The sequence below is a fragment of the Terrapene carolina genome, unplaced genomic scaffold (genome assembly GCF_002925995.2).
Source record: "Terrapene carolina triunguis isolate 2854851 unplaced genomic scaffold, T_m_triunguis-2.0 Scaffold69, whole genome shotgun sequence".
Taxonomy (NCBI): domain Eukaryota; kingdom Metazoa; phylum Chordata; order Testudines; family Emydidae; genus Terrapene; species Terrapene triunguis.
In genome coordinates, this window is record NW_020664420.1 from 53,325,921 (window position 1) to 53,342,077 (window position 16,157).

Sequence of the window (16,157 nt, forward strand, 5' to 3'; positions counted from 1 at the left end):
CACAAGTACTCCTGTTCTTTTTGCGGATACAGACTAACACGGCTGCTACTCTGAAACCTATGAATTTAGAGTCAGTCATCTTAACACTGCAGCAAGTCAGTTTTCCCATCAGTAGAGTTGTGTGAGCAACCATTGGAGTTACATAAGTGACTCCTATCTATTGGAGTTACCTATATAAATCCCCACACTGAAGATGGGAGAATAAATCCCCAAACCATTGTGTTTGATGCAAAAAAAATGGACTGTTCCTTTTACATTGATCAAAGTCAGAATGGTTAAGCCACTTCAAACAGCCATCAGCGATCAATGTAGCCAGGAAGTACTGGGATCCATGTGGCTGAAAATCAGGCCCAAGGTGTTTCAAGTTGAGCACCCAAAAACAAGGCGCACAATACTAGTGTCCACTCTTGAAAACTTAGGCCTTAAAATCACCGTGACTATTATTCCCTTCTCATCTTAGTAAAGCATTGTAAGATCTGTGGATGAAAAACATTACATAAGTACTATTGTTTTTGTGGAACCTGGCAGAATAAAGTCTTGTGAAGCTGTCACTTATTTTCTGAATCACTGCCATGCCAAGGGAGTGAATGATCTTGCTCAACAAATGGGAGCCAGACAAAGGGTGTCCCAGCTAGCGTGACCAGTCCCGATTTTATTGGGACTGCCCCGATACTTACTTATTTGTCCCGCGTCGGGATGCGAATTGTCCTGATATTTTGCCCTCCAGCGCACAGGCGGAGGGGGCTCGTGCCCCCCCCCCCCGCCCCAACTCTGCCCAGGCCCTGTCCTGACTCCACCCAGGGCCGGCTCTAGGCACCAGCTAAACAAGCTGGTGCTTGGGGCGGCACATTTTTAGGGGCGGCATGGCCGGCGCCAGAATGCCGCCCCTAAAAATGTGCCCTGGCCGCCCTAGCTCACCTCCGCTGCTGCTGCCGCTGGCCCTCCACTACTTGCCCTCCCTCCCAGGCTCTCAAACCTGGGAGGGAGGGGGTGATCCCGAGCGGCCATTTCGCACGCCGCTGCTCCCCCTCCCTCCCAGACTTGAGAGCCTGGGGGGAGGAGGCAGGGCTGGGGATTTGGGGAAGGGGCGGAGTTGAGGCGGGGCCGGGGGTGGGGGTAATTAAAAAATGGGGGGGGGGCGGCCAAAATTGTTTTTGCCTTGGGCGGCAAAAATCCTAGAGCCGGCCCTGACTCCACCTCCTCCCTCCCCCATTGGATCCCTCCCCAAATCCCCACCCTGGCCCCGGCTCCAGCCCGCCCCCTCACTGCCCCCATTGGATCCCTCCCCAAATCCCTGCCTGTTCCCCAAGCATTCCTCCTCCTCCCCCCTCCCTCCCAGGCTTGCGCTAATCAGCTGTATGGCGGCGCAAGCGCTGGAGGGAGGGAGAGAAGCAGGACGCGGCAGCCTGCTCAGGGGAGGTGGAGCCAGAGCGGAGGTGAGCTGGTGCGGGGGGGGTGGAGCGTGGAGCTGCCGGTGGCTCAGTCCCCACCAATTTTTCCTATTCTCCGGCGGCTCTTGGGGTTGTGTTTTTGTTTTTTGTTTTTCCCCTCCGCTGCCGGCTCTTGGTTTGTTTGTTTTTTGTTTGCTCCGCCGGCAACCGCCTCCCCCCCCCGCATCCTGATATTTCACGTCTCTCATCTGGTCACCCTAGTTCCAGCCAATTCTCCTCTACTGGAAGGATAAAGGGTGAGATGCAAGGCCTTCAGGGGGACATTAAAGCAGGGAAAAAACGTGCGATCACAAGAATCTGATGAAAGAGGCTGTGTAGGTATAATAAATGGATTGTGAAGTGGATAGGACAGTAAAGCATCATAAAGTAAGTTACTGTGAATAATAACTAGTAGTGTCAAGTGAAGAATGTAAGAGCCTATTTTACTTTCAGTTTGATTCATCAGCTCAAACTAACGGTTATGTAATAAATGTAACCATTTCATCCTATCTGTTTTTTAAGGGTAAACCAGTAAAGCCAACAGCAAAAGAGGATGTGAAACCCAAAGAACCAAAGGTAAAAGTCATTACAGTTTTATTCTGCACTGATCCCTTCCTGACTGTGCTCTGAATCAAATGCTGTTCTAAACAATGTTATCTTTGATTCAATAGCACTATATATTGCAAATTCTCAAAAATGCTGTTGAATAGATGTAGAAATATTGTGCTTATTTAAGTGAGAGTGAAGACTTTCAAATGGGCAACACCTATAATGTAGATATTACATGTACGAAACTACATTAAAAGAATGTTAAAGTTGTAAAGTCAAGTACTGAAAAGTTCAGAAATGCCAGAATTAAGGCTGCATATGCAGTCTGGCAATCAAAATTAGACTGAACTACCAGCTTCACCTGTAATAAGAACATGGGGACCAAGATTTTCAAAAATGAATTCTTAAAAGCATATTTAAGAACCTAAATAAGTAGCCTGACTTTCAAAAAATGCTGAGCATTAATTGGTCTTACTGATTTCAAAATAGTAGCACTTTTTGAAAATCAGGAAACTGGGTTAGGTCCTTAAATATGGATTTGGAAATCAATTGTTAAAAATTTCAGCCATGTGATTTTAGGGAGCTGCAGCTACACTGGGAACAGAACTATGCTGTCTGAACAGCTTTGTGGATTGGGTGTAAGTGCTAAGGATTTATTATTATTTTTTATTTTTGTCGGTTGGTTTTTTGCTGTAGTTGATCATTTTAGAGTACAATCCCGTGACTCCTTTTGCATTCTATACTTTATGACTGATGATAGTTTCTATTGCAGAAGCCTACAGATGATTCTGCAGCTATTGATGCTCTATCAGGGGACTTTGATAATTGTGCAAAAACTCCTCCCACACCACAACACTCAAAGGTAAGACATTTTCTCCCGAAGGATTTGCAAAATAGTATATTTGCATGACCCCCACAGGCGTAGGTTTGCATTACATTTCTTTGCTTTGGCTCTATTTGTATTTAGACTTGCACTCTCCCATATAAGAACATTTGAGAGGGTAACTTAAAGGGATGCTGTTAAGGCTTCATTGTTGGCCTGACATACTTTTAGAAGAAGTGTGAGAATTAACTGGGTTCAAAAAAGAACTAGAAGGTCCATCATTGGCTATTAGCCAAGATTGTCAGGGATGCAACCCCATGCCCTGGGTATCCTTAAACCTCTGACTGCCAGAAGCTGGGACTGAATGACAGGGAATGAATCACTTGATAATTGCCTTGTGCTGTTCATTCCCTCTGAAGCATCTGGCACTGGCCATTGTCATATGACAGGATACTGGGCTAGACCATAGGTATGTCCATTCTTATGCAGGGGATCCCAATTTTTTCAGTTGTCTTCCTTGGATGAAGATCAGGAGGAAATAAGAGTAGATATATAAGTAGGGCTGGAGCTGTGTGTGGCCTTGATGGTGAAGACAAAAATCCTGTTGAAGTAATCTTTAGAGCAATGAGAGAGGAAGGTGGATTTCAGTAGCAGCATTTGTATAGACTGGGGTGGGACAAGAGGAAACAGGGAGGCAAAGAGGAGAAATCTTGACTTCATTACTGCAAGAATGACGAAGGTTTAGGGGAAGGTTGGAAAAAAGAGGAAAGTGAAGGTGCTGTAGAAGTAGTGATAGGAGGGCAGACTTGACAGTGTCTGAAGAGAGCTTGGATGTGTGAGGGAGCAGAGGAGAGAGAGGATTCAAATGCAGCATCAACATTGTCAGCCCATTTGTTGGGGAGGATAAGGGAGTTGACAGCAGAGATGAAGAAGTAAGAAGAGGATTTGGGATGAAAAATGAACAGTTCAGTTTGTATCATATTGAGTTTGAGATTGTGGTACGACATTCACTTGGAACGGTCAGAGATGCAGGTGGAGATGTGAGACTGTGCAGATGGGAAAGGCAGGTGGTAGGGAGGTACATTTGGGAGTCAGGCGCATAGAGATGGTGCCATAGTTAAATCTATAGGAATGGATGCTGCTGCTCTGGAGAATATAGAGGGAGACGAGGGATTAAATCTGGAATTGGAGAAAAGCACTGTGAAGGTCAAACTTCCTTCATGCTTGCTGTCCCCATCAATCCACTTGGGCTGTGCCAGCAAAACAGCACTCTCATGGCCTTTTGTATCATTGGAAAAATGGATTCATCCTAAATGGCTCATTTTACGTGACCAGAACACGCTGGGGTGATTGGGGGATATTGAGTGCTAAGATTCGCGAACTGTGTTGTTAGATTTTCTAGAAGTGATCACTGCTGGCTAAATTAGGCTTCATTTAGTCAACCCCTATAACCATTTATTTGCTCCCATTTGCTACCTCTCCCTCCCCTTGATAAATAACACCCCTAGCTCCCTCACCCACAGCCAGAAGAAATCACATCACCTGAGTTGAAGAGCCTTCGTTCTCCACTGGCTTCCCACAGTCACAGCACGGTCTCCATGCCAGTTCTTCCCTGCCTCACTCCTGGCAACCTGATGTGATCCACCTCCCCTGCTTGTTTCCAGCCTCAGGGTCAAATTGGGAACTGGCAGCAGTGAAGGGTGTCACTTTAGGAGCACAGTGTGGGAGAGGTATGGGGATTCTCAGCTGGGAAGAGGCAAGTATGGTTGGGATTTTGACCACCTGAGAGTCCAGACTCAGCTTGGCCTCCCAGCAGTCAAAAATGAATTTTCCTGCCCAGCACAGCAACTTCTATTGGGAGCCAGTTCACAAGTGATCCCCGTGAGTTCGCTGTTTTATCAAGATTAAAACATAAAATCCCAATTACTGAGAGGCAGGTACCAGTGATCTCCCATTTAAAACATTTACTGTGATTCTGCCACGTGATTTTTTTTGTTCCATACTGCCAGTAAGAAATGCCCTATTAAACTGAGGGGTACAAAGCAGGATACAATTTCCAAAAAGGGAGGTGATTCTGTTTCCAGAGAGGCCCGCTGACTAAAGTAGAACAATAGGAAGCTGCCTGGTCACCTCCTGGCCTCGGGGTGGAGATAGCGACAAAGTTTAACTACATCTCTCTTTCCAATGATGGAGGACTTTTCTCAGGACTCCCCACCATTGATAGGAGAATAAACAACAAAATTCCCTTTGTTACATGAGTTCAACCATTGCTAAGTACATTAAATAAAATGTATTCCTGAACTGTAAATACTAATTTATTAGTTCTCATTCACTGCTTGAGAATGCATCTTTTTCATCTCCTCCAAATAAACGTATTTTTTTCTACTAGGACAAGAAATGTGGTTGTTTGGGGCTGGTCTTTGGACTTGTCCCAGATCTTTTAACAGTTGTTGGCACTGATTTTATGACTCTGTACCCTGACTCATTTAACCACCCTTTCTCACATTATAACTGATTCAAGCGTTCGCCTAATCCTTGAAAGGAACTCTTTGCCTTGAGTAATCAACAAAGCTAAATGAGAGTAACTTATTTCTTTATCTTTCCAAAACTCCTTCTTCCTCAGCATGCGCACACAACGTATACCATACATCCTCAGTAAGCCATCTAAGGATACAATGTTTAAATAAATGGTACAAGTCCCATAAAATATAGTTTCTGTCTGTGGAGTGAGGGGCAGATTCTCAGGTGCAGTGCACCTGCTTTGTACTGAAGATGGAATCTGGCCACATAGCCAGTACAATAGGCCAGCAGACAATCAGCTTCATCACCTCTGCCCTTTCTGCTGCCAGACAAGGGGGCTCCTCAGTGCTAGACAGGGATCTAGCCCAAATATTCTAGACTCCGTTTGATTCTGGAAGACGGTAACTCTTCTTTCTCTTTGTTTGAAAGTGAATTTGTTTCTGATGACAGGTGTCAGGATTAGAGGACAAAAGTGGAAAGGAAGCTGCCACCACGAAACCAGCCACAAAGGACGGTGGAAAACCTGAAGATCCTAAAACGGTAGAACCAAGTCCTAATATGGATAGGGCTGGATTGTTGAACAATATGAGTGTGGAGATGGGCAACTTGGATCTGGAATCATTTTATTTGGGCATTAGAGTTTAGGGAAAGTGTTCTCAAATAACAGGTTCTGTTTGACCCACTTTTGTATGTATGCAAGGGAGTGGCACTTAACTATTTCAGGAGATGTTGTGGACCTGCTTTGGCTTAAAAAAGTGTCTGCTTCAAAAGAGGGTAAATCCCATACAGCATACCAGGTAGATGTGGGCTCTGTGTATTCATATGTTCCTCAAGACACTCAAACGCCTCATTCTCACGCCCACAGCCCTGTTCTTGTCTGTTGCCCTCCTCACCCCACTCCCTTTGTCTACTTCTCCCACTTGTGATTCCACCCTTTCTTTCATCTCCTCTATCTGGAGCAACCTTTCTCCTCTCCTGCTTCCAGTAACCTTATTCTCCCAATGTCAAGTCCCTTGTCTTCTCCTCTTTTGTCATATGTTTTATGTAATCATTAATAAAAGAATCTGTGCCTGTATATAAATACGTATGCAGAATGAATTTGGTGGAGAGGGAAGGTGTGTTAATTTTTTATGTAGTGCATGTCTATAGATGGATATATACTTAATATGAGCAAAACAGCAGAAAGGACCCAAATGTTGCTTGGATTTTCAGCAACCCATAAAGGATCATAGAAACTGGAATTAGACATGGAAATGACCTAGCCCAGTTAATAAACTGATCCATCCATTTATTCCTTTGAGCCAAATTTATAACATCATGTATATCATATTTTTTCAGTGATTGTGATGAACAGCGTTTTTCTTTACCAGGAAATTTGCTTTCCAAGGCTTTTATTTAACAGTTGAGCTGACTAGCAAATTTAGATTTAAAAGCATTGCATCAGGAACATTTTAGGAGGACATTTTCTAACGTTAAAAGTTGTCTGGCTGCTGATAGCTATAGCCTATAGCTATGGCCCAGTAGATGTCAAGATAATAATGAGGGAGGAGATCAGCCACACATACCAAAATAAAATATGGGATAGGGAAAAATAAGGAGAAATGGACCCATATGAAGTTACAAATACATTTTGCTGAATGATCACCTTTTTTTCCCTCCCTGTTACTGCTAATGAGCATGTCTCACAGATGCAGATCATTTAGATGCTGTCATTATCACTTCTAATCTATCATTATGTTATTTTAATTTCTAATCTGAAACAGTAAATTATAGCTCATCCATGCTTTGTTTTACTTTTCCTTTTTAGGCAAAGGAGCAGTCCTCCAGTGCAAAACCTGAGAGCCAAAAAACAAGTTAAACTTTAATATTACAGTATTGGGTAAGATTTCTCTTTAAGCCATCCTCTTAGTTACCACAAAGACAATCTACATTAATGAGATGAGACCATTTCACAAGGCCAACTGGAACCAAGTTGTAGTTCATTTTTAGACCAAATACGCAGGACTTCACTGTAGAGAATCCTAGACAGGAAAGCCCTACTATCTCCTCTAGCACACGCTCCTCTCACCTCCCACCAAACCAGAACAGAATTGCTTCCTGCAATTAATTTTCAAGAGCTTTTGGATAGTTTAATTTTAAAGATCTCAGGTGATGCCACTGCTTCCTTTGTGAGACCATTTCACAGACTAATAACGCTCACTGTCAAAAAGTTATTCCTAATATTCTATATAAACAGTCTTTCTTCTTCGAGTGCTGGTCCCTCGGTGTATTTCACCGTGGGCACGCATGTGCTCCATGCGGCTGGAGAAGTTTGAAAGCAGTGTCCGTTGGTCTACACATGCACGCTTGCTCACCCCATGCCTCCGACTGAGGAGATAAAGGGGTGGGAGGGGGAGCAGACTGACCGCCTCTCCAGTTCCTTCTCAGCACCACATGGGTTGGAACCTCCAGTGTCCAAAGCTTCAGCTTTCTCCTTTTTCTGTGAACATATCTATGTCTATTTATCGGTAAATAGGTTTTGAAGTGTTTATAGTTTTATCTGATAACCATAAGACACTAAAGCTAGTTAGCCGCCCTGTCGTGAGGAGCCCCACCCCCCGTTCTTCAATTGGGGTACTGGACTATGCCCAGGACACAGGGCTTCAAAATTTGTGCTTCCTGCTCGTGATCCTTCTCGGTCAGCGACAACCACCAACACTGTATGCACCGCCTCAGGGAAGCCCACAACGCGCCACCAAGGTCCGCTATCTGGTATTAGTTCCCCAGTCATACGCACAAACTGCAGGAACTTCACTTTAGGAAGCACCTAATAAAAAGGCCATGAGGCCGCAATCGGACCCAGGCCAGGGAACCCTCTCACCCCACCCTGTACATCTGCCTGACTCAGCAAGGAGTGTGCCTCGTGCCACGAGATCCAACTCAGGAGCGAGGGAGTCAACCCCCACGTATGCCTCGTTGGCGTCTTGTCGAGAGAGCAGGAAGCGTTCTCACAGGCATGAATCTAAATCCTCCTTCAAATGCACTTTGAAGAAATCAGATTCAACCCCTGCCTAAACTGAACAAGTCTCTGAGCTCAGCCCAAGAGAACTTAGTATGTCCTAACTCTTAAGGGTATGACAAGAGAGACCAAAAGGCTAGGGCTCCATCAGCACTGAATCGTGACTGGGCAGCAGTGGTGCCTCCTTTACCACCCAAGCACAAACCCTAGGCTCTGTTGGCACCAATGAAGAGCAGTCACCAAGAGCATCAGTTATCTGCGGTACTGACTTTGTCTGCCATGGCTGTGGCACAGACTGTCTCTGCTGTGACTCCTCTAGTTCAGGCAGACAAGACCCCTCACGCTCTGGGAAGAGCTGAGACCGTCGCTCCTCCTGAGGACATCTTCGCTTTCCCAGGTCCAGTGTCTCCTGCTCCATTGGGTCACTCCCTCTCGTCCATCCACACATTGTGCGTTTGACTCCTCCGCTGATGCATCCTTTGGAATGGCAGTCCTTCGTTCGGCTCGGCCATCTGTATCTTTTCACCCTTCTCCTATTTGAGTACAGCTTGTCAATCACCCACAGCGGAATACACAGAGGGACCAGCACTCGCAGAAGAAGAGAAAGATACTTGCCTTGGAGGTGCTTTGATACGTGTGTTGCCTATCTGTATTCCACTACCTGCCCTCCTTGCCATCTCCTTCAGATCACCATTTTGTTCACAGTGGAAAAGGAACTGGAGAGGCAATCTGTCTGCTCCCCTTTATCTCCAGGGTCAGAGGCATAAGGTGAGCAAGGGTGCGTGTGCAGGCCAACAGACAATGCTTTCAAAATTCTCTGGCTGTGGAGCGCATACCTACCCACAATGGAATACAGATAGGGACCCTATCTTGAATAACCTCCGGTTACTATAAGATAAGTAACTTCCTCTTATCTCTTTATTCCTAGATATACCCTCTTGTATGAGGATACTTTATCTTGTTGTTTACACCCTTAAAATATCCACAGGCAATTCTATTAACTCTTAGTCATCAATTAGTTATATGTAAGGCCCTATCAAATTCACAATCCATTTTGGTCAATTTCATGGCCAGAAGGTTTTAAAATTAGTTGATTTTATGTTTTCAGATGTTTACATCTGAAATTTCATGGTGGTGTAACTGTGGGGACCTGACCCAAAAGGAGGTCGTGGGGGAGGGGTTGCCAAGCTGTTGCAAGGGGTTGCGGGATTGCCACTCTCAGTTCTGCGCTGCCTTCAGAGCTGGCTCTGAAGGCAGCGTAGAAGTGAGAGCTTCCTGCAGCTGGTGGAGGTACCTGGAGATGGGTCTGATCTCCCCCTGAGAGCAGCCATGCAGGGGAAGAAGAAGTCCTATCCCTCCCCAGACCGGCCAGGATTAGCAGCTGGAGCCTGGTAGGAGCCCCCAGCCGGGGTGCCCCCAGCCCTGCCCCTGCCACTCCCTTCCACTAGCTAGATATCATAGGGGAGGTCTGCTTTCATGGTCCTTGGCATCTTTTTCAAGGCTGTGAATTTGCTAAGCCCTAGTTATATGGTGTATATTTAGACGTTTTAATCTTTCCTCATAATATTGTCCTCAGAGCCTTTAATCATGTTTGTTGCTCTGAGTCCCTTCTAACGTGTTGATCTAGGTGTCATTCATGTCCCCAGAAGTAAACACAATTTTCTATATATAGACACAGGGTGAAATCCAATGTGAGAGAGTTTATTATCTTCAATGGAGCCAGGATTTCATCCATAGACCGGATTTATCACTTCTTTGTATGTGCAGCCCAATGTCACCTTTTTGTTTCTTTTTGCATTAGTACACTACAAATGATAATACCTAAATCACTTTTGGTATTACCTCTTCCTGGGATTCTTTCTCTGTGTTAAGCGACAAAGAGTCCTGTGGCACTTTATAGACTAACAGAAGTATTGGAGCATAAGCTTTCGTGTATCTCCTCCTTTGGTGTTCACACCTCAACTGCTAGAAGAGGGCCTCATCCTCCCTGATTGAACTAACCTCGTTATCTCTAGACTGATTCTTGCCTGCATATTTATACCTGCCTCTGGAAATTTCCACCACATGCGTCTGACGAAGTGGGTATTCACCCACTTATGCTCCAATACTTCTGTTAGTCTATAAGGTGCCACAGGACTCTTCGTCGCTTTTTACAGAGCCAGACTAACACGGCTACCCCTCTGATACTTTTCTCTGGTTGCATCTGAAGAAGTGAGGTTTTTACCCACGAAAGCTTATGCCCAAATAAATCTGTTAGTCTTTAAGGTGCCACCAGACTCCTTGTTGTTTTTGTAGATACAGACTAACACGGCTACCCCCTGATACTTTTCTCTGTGTTGTGTATTATTCTCCTCAGATAAAGTGGCTTATGTTTTTCCTTTTACATGACAGATGTTTCACTGAATTTCTTCTCTGGAACCTTTTTTTTTTTCTTCTAGGTGATCGGCACATAGTGTAAAAAGTCTTCATTCTGCTGGTGGACAGTTATTCCCAAAGAACAAAAGCTAATGCAAGAGTGTGAGGTTATTCTGGGTGGTTTTTGTACAGTGTTATTTGCTGGAGGTTTTTCATATCATTTTTCCAGGAATGAATTGGGGTGTTTTTTTTCTAACCATTCATGTTATTGTATTGATACATTTTGAAACTTTTTTTGTAATTTCTTCAGTTCTGAGTGGGAAAGGATGCTTTATATTTGTAAGAAGTCTATTTCATAAGAACTTAATAGCAATTCCAGAAACAGCCTGCAAACTTTTGCACATAATCTCCACATAGTGCCTGTAAATGTCAGTAGAGTTCTCTAGGTATGAGCTAGCATTTTTAACATTGCAAAGAATGCATTAAGCATTCTAAGAATGTAATGAGTTTTGGTTAACCTTGGCCTTTGTAGGCTGACTGTATAAGGTATTTCTTTGGGTGAATTATTGGTGAGAAATCATAGGTCAATCACAGATATTTACAGGATAGCAAATTAATAGATGTATCATCTCATCTGGACTCCTAATAATAAAATGTCAAAAGTCTGGACAGTGCCTTTGTTACAGTGTAAAAAAGAGTCTCCCTCTCTCAAATTATGTCACCACAACTGTACTCTTATCCTCTTTGTGCCAGGAGTTTCCTGACTACAGATGCTAATGCGAGTCACCTGCATTCCTGGCCATATCATACTGCAAGAGAGGGAAAGGGGGCCCCTGAAACTTAGCAAGAGTCAAATGAATGGGAGCTCCAAGTCAAGAGAAAGGGTGGCACTTTTGCAATAATACCAAGTCTCTGCCTCTCCACCCTCTATTGAGACTCCCAAAATGGGTGCAAGAGCAGAAGTTAATGCTTATAAGGAATGGTATTAACTTCTATGAACTATATTTACATGGTCCCCAGGGAAACAGCTGGCAAAGAGCAGCCATTCCCTGGCAACCACATTGCAACGCCGAAGATGAGGCTATTCTTTGAGCTGTTGTAGATGTGCTACTTCCCCCAATTTCTGTGGGTTTTTCCCTTCTTTGTGCCCCACAGCAAAGGGAAGCTTAGTGCTATAAGTGCAAGATTCTGGTGTCCTTACTCACAATGAGTAACACTATAAATAATCTCATTGACTTCGAGGAACTACTCAGTGTGAGGTAATGGTAGATGAAATATTAGCCAGGGTCTCAAAATCTGGTCCTATCTATCTCGTGTTCCAGACAACCATTTTCCAGAGAGCTAATATGGAGGATAATCAGAATTATGACAACCTGACAGTCTGTATTGAGAGCCTGTGTCACACTAATAAAGTTTTTAGAATGTATTACTATGTGTGTCCTATTGTTTATATCGTCCTATTTCCAATTGTGTATTATTGAACAACTCACTAAAGACAACAGAAGTGCGTCCACTAGAAATCATTAAAAGTAGGCTTTGGGGTATTAAAAGTGAATGCAATGCTTTGTGCAAAATCAGTAAAATGTCTGTCATCAGATCTTCATGAAAACCAAGTATATTAACACCATAAACATAAAATCAATTCAGAGATCTAGCTACAATTTTTTTTTTTCATTTTGCTTTTAAATAACTCCAGAAGAGAGTCAGAGCCAGCTTTTAAGTTGCGGAACTCCATTTTTGTGGGCACAATTTAGGTCATGTAAATGTTTAAATTACCTAAACTATGAGCACAAATATTTGCACACACAAAACTGCACCCACGAAAATGAGGACCCAGTTGAGATTGTGCTGAAAATCTGCTAGCTTTTTCCCATTGATTAACATAAACATCCTGATGTTCTTAGGAGACTGAAGATTCATTCTCTTTTTAGGTTCTTGTATACTACCCATCGTCATGGTATCTGAGTCTAAAATATTTCTTTGAGAGGGAGTTTACAAAGATTGCATGTATGCATTATTACTACTTTTATTTTTGAGCTTTGTCTCCTGAAAGTAAGTAGCTGATTAATTAACAAGGTAAAATCAATTAATCTGAAAGAAAGACCAGGCTACTTCTATCAGGTAAATAGCATAGCATCAGCGTAGATAAAAATCCATGATTTAAAAAAAAAAATCAAATATCTGATTTTTTTTATTTAAATCAGATTTTTTTGATAAAATGCTTTTTCCTCAAAAAGCATTCTCTAAAGATAGTTTTAATTAAGATATATTATAGCTCAAAGATATATCATCATGGAATAGGGATTATAAATTCTAATTCTATAGTATGAGACAACATATTCATGTAATGTTTAAGAAAAGTTTTGTAAATGAGTTCCAATAGTTCATGGATTAGGGACCCAATCTTATGGGGTTCCAGGGGCTTCTGTATAGATTATTTAGGTTAATCTTTCTATCTACCCAATGGGACTCAGTGCTCAGTCTAGAAGATACCATCAGAGATGCTTAGTTTTGCAGTTTTCAAACTGGATTTGTGTCTCCAGAGATAACATGCTTGTTAACAGCAAAAATGTTTTTAAATAAATAAATAATATATAGAGGTGAGAAATAACAGACCTCAACCCCTATTGTCCCTCTGCAAATTTGTGTACACAGAGTCAATCTATTACCTCTCTCTAAAAGTGCAAAGTTTCAAAAAGTTCAATGAATAGAAGATTGTTGGGGGCAGAATAGATCCGGACAAGGAGAAGAAGTCTGGAGATAAATGTGAGAAGGGAGGGACAGGCAGTAGAAACAAAAGTGAAACTGTTTGAGCAGCATATTCCAGAAGTCTTGAGGTCTTTCTGCGTGTAGCCTTCATTGATTTGAGATCTACCATAACATTCTCTCACTACAAGGGAAAACCTATAATAGCAGCATGCCGTAAAAGAGACCTAGTTTGGGAATGTTTTAATGACGTTCCTTTACCTGTGGGTAAGACAGGCATGTGTGCAAAATGCAAATAGTGCAACAAAGAAATGCAAGGCCTGGTTGCCCGAATGAAATAACATCATGAGAAGTGTTCCTTCTCAGGAGGAAGCTGCATTGAAGATGATGAAAGGAACATGTCTGAACATACAGGATCTTCAGGTTGGTAAACGTTTTTATTTCATACTTCTTTCTTAAGGACTGCCTGTCTTCCTTCTGGACTATTCTTGAATTCTCATGTTTGAGCAAAAAATACACAGTAACTCCTCACTTAAAGTCGTCCCTGTTAACATTGTTTTGTTGTTACATTGCTGAAAAATAGACCATTTTGCCAAAAATAAAACCTTTTGCTGACTTTTTTTTGAACAGGTGGTTTGGCACAGGAACTAGAAAACCCGCAGAAAAAAGACCTGTGGTCAGAGATGTATGTACCGTTCACTGTCCATGTGAAAATTTATCCCAATTTGCCTCAGTTATAAGCCATGGAGAATCACGATTTACATATGCACAGATTTTGTTTGACACGTACTCCTTAATTTTCTTTCCAATTAGCACTGCATATGTCCTCAGCTCTCTTTCCTTCAGAGGCTTCTTCAAAATATGATAGCTCCAGCTCCAAACAGGACAGAGACAAAACAGATTCTCCTGTTCCTGGTACTTTCCCTGATTAAAAAAAAAATCCGCTTTGGCTTCAGGGAAGGTCCTTTAAGCTGGGAGCCAGGGGACTGCATTTTGGTTTCATTTCTTCCACCAATTAGTATTAATCATTAAATGCATTTCAAAACCTTTATTATTGATCAAGGCCTTCTATCCTGACCTTAGGAGGCAGGAAAGTGTCTCTCTCTCCCTCCCTCCCTCCATTATGTAAATAATAAAACTGATGAGTTACACAAAGTCAATTCTGGCACCCCTGGGAGGCACTCAAATTACACAGGCAACCTTACTGTTGGCTTTTTGTAACCTGAGCCCTTAACTTCTCAGCCTTAACATTCTGTTTCTGCATCCAAGACTCTTTTTGGGGGGTGGGGGGAGAGGGCTTATGTCATGTCAGGGGATTGGTATTTTTTTTTGGCAAACCTTCAAAACAACAACCTCCCCCCTCACCCCCCGGCCAAATTTTTTTGCTCTTGAGGATTTTATCAGAGCAGGAGAGGAAGCCTGGAGAAGCTCTTAGTGAGCTTCAGCAGCTTGTTCTCAGCACCTGTGAGTTGAAGGATTTGAGCCAGTTCCAGCTGGAGCTCAAAGGCCCATTGTTTTCACGCCTGTTTCCCTAACCAAGCTGGCAGACCCAATTCCTTCCCCTCTTCCCACCCACACCCACACCCCACCCCTCCAACAAGTAGCTTCATCATTTATGGAAGGATCCTAGATTGCCATTATCCAGCCACAGCTAAGCATGTACATGTTGTATGTTCAGTCTGTGAGGCAGTGTAACAACAACCAGCCGTTTACTTCTAATGACTCAAGATATAAATGTTGATTACTTCCAAGATAATAAATCTTTATATTCACCAAAACATGGAGTCTTAAGGGTCAGTGCTGCAGTCCCTATTTAGGCAAAACTCCAATTGGCTTCAATGGGATGTTGCCTGTTTTAACAGCTACAGGATAGAACCCAATATGTGTAATTTCCTACTTCTAAAAAATAATCAGTGTATCAGGCAGTCTAGTATGGCCATGAATTTTCTAAGGGGAAGTTTGACTAAAAAAAAAAAGCTCATATGAAGGTCAAAGTCCATAAAATCTGCTTGATCTCTGCCTAATCAGCATGCAGGCATTTTGAATATATAACTTACTTGGTTAACATTGTTCCAGGTTTCAGTCTTATTGGCTCTGAAGAAGTGAGTGATAGAAACTTGCTGACACACCATCTCATTGATAACTTTCCAACTGTCCTGACCCAAGGTTAATTTTCTTATACAGTAGATAGGGGAAGGCTGGTTTGATAAGTCAATGAAGGTCATAACATTGGGTTACAGTTTTTGACGCTCCCTTCCTTTCACCCCTTTCCCCATCCCTCTTCAGGGATCCCTCTCACAAGCTTCTACTGAGGCAATAGAACCAGTCCCTTCCTCTCACAGGGGTAGGGGGTTCTATTCAAAATATTTCCTAGTGCCAAGGAAGGACGGAGGTTGGAGGCTGATCTTTAATTTAAGGCAGTTAAACAACTTCGTGAAGCCTCAAAAGTTCAGGATGGTGACTGGCAACTGTAATTCCTTCACTTGAGGAAGGGGATGGAGAAAAGGACCTAGGGGTCACAGTGGACGAGAAGCTGGATCTGAGTCAACAGTGTGCCCTCGCTGCCAAGAAGGCTAACAGCATTTTGGGCTGTGTAAGGAGGAGCATTGCCCGCAGATCAAGGGATGTGATCATTCCCCTCTATTCGGCATCGATGAGGCCTCATCTGGAGTACTGTGTCCAGTTTTGGGCCCCACACTACAAGAAGGATGTGGAAAAATTGGAGAGAGTCCAGAGGAGGGCAACAAAAATGATTAGGGGTCTGGAGCACATGATT

The 16,157-nt window shown here is 43.1% G+C and overlaps 1 protein-coding gene across 1 annotated transcript in view; it reads left to right on the plus strand.

The window, feature by feature from the left end:
• CAST (calpastatin) overlaps window positions 1–12,101 on the plus strand; it is a 95,097-nt gene extending 82,996 nt beyond the window's left edge. Inside the window, exons 27-31 of the mRNA XM_026649239.2 lie at window positions 1,953–2,006; window positions 2,752–2,841; window positions 5,773–5,862; window positions 7,130–7,201; window positions 10,759–12,101. Of these exons, the coding sequence (XP_026505024.1) occupies window positions 1,953–2,006; window positions 2,752–2,841; window positions 5,773–5,862; window positions 7,130–7,180 (285 nt within the window). The 3' untranslated portion in view covers window positions 7,181–7,201; window positions 10,759–12,101. The remainder of the gene's footprint in view (window positions 1–1,952; window positions 2,007–2,751; window positions 2,842–5,772; window positions 5,863–7,129; window positions 7,202–10,758) is intronic.
• Window positions 12,102–16,157: the final 4,056 nt, after the last annotated feature.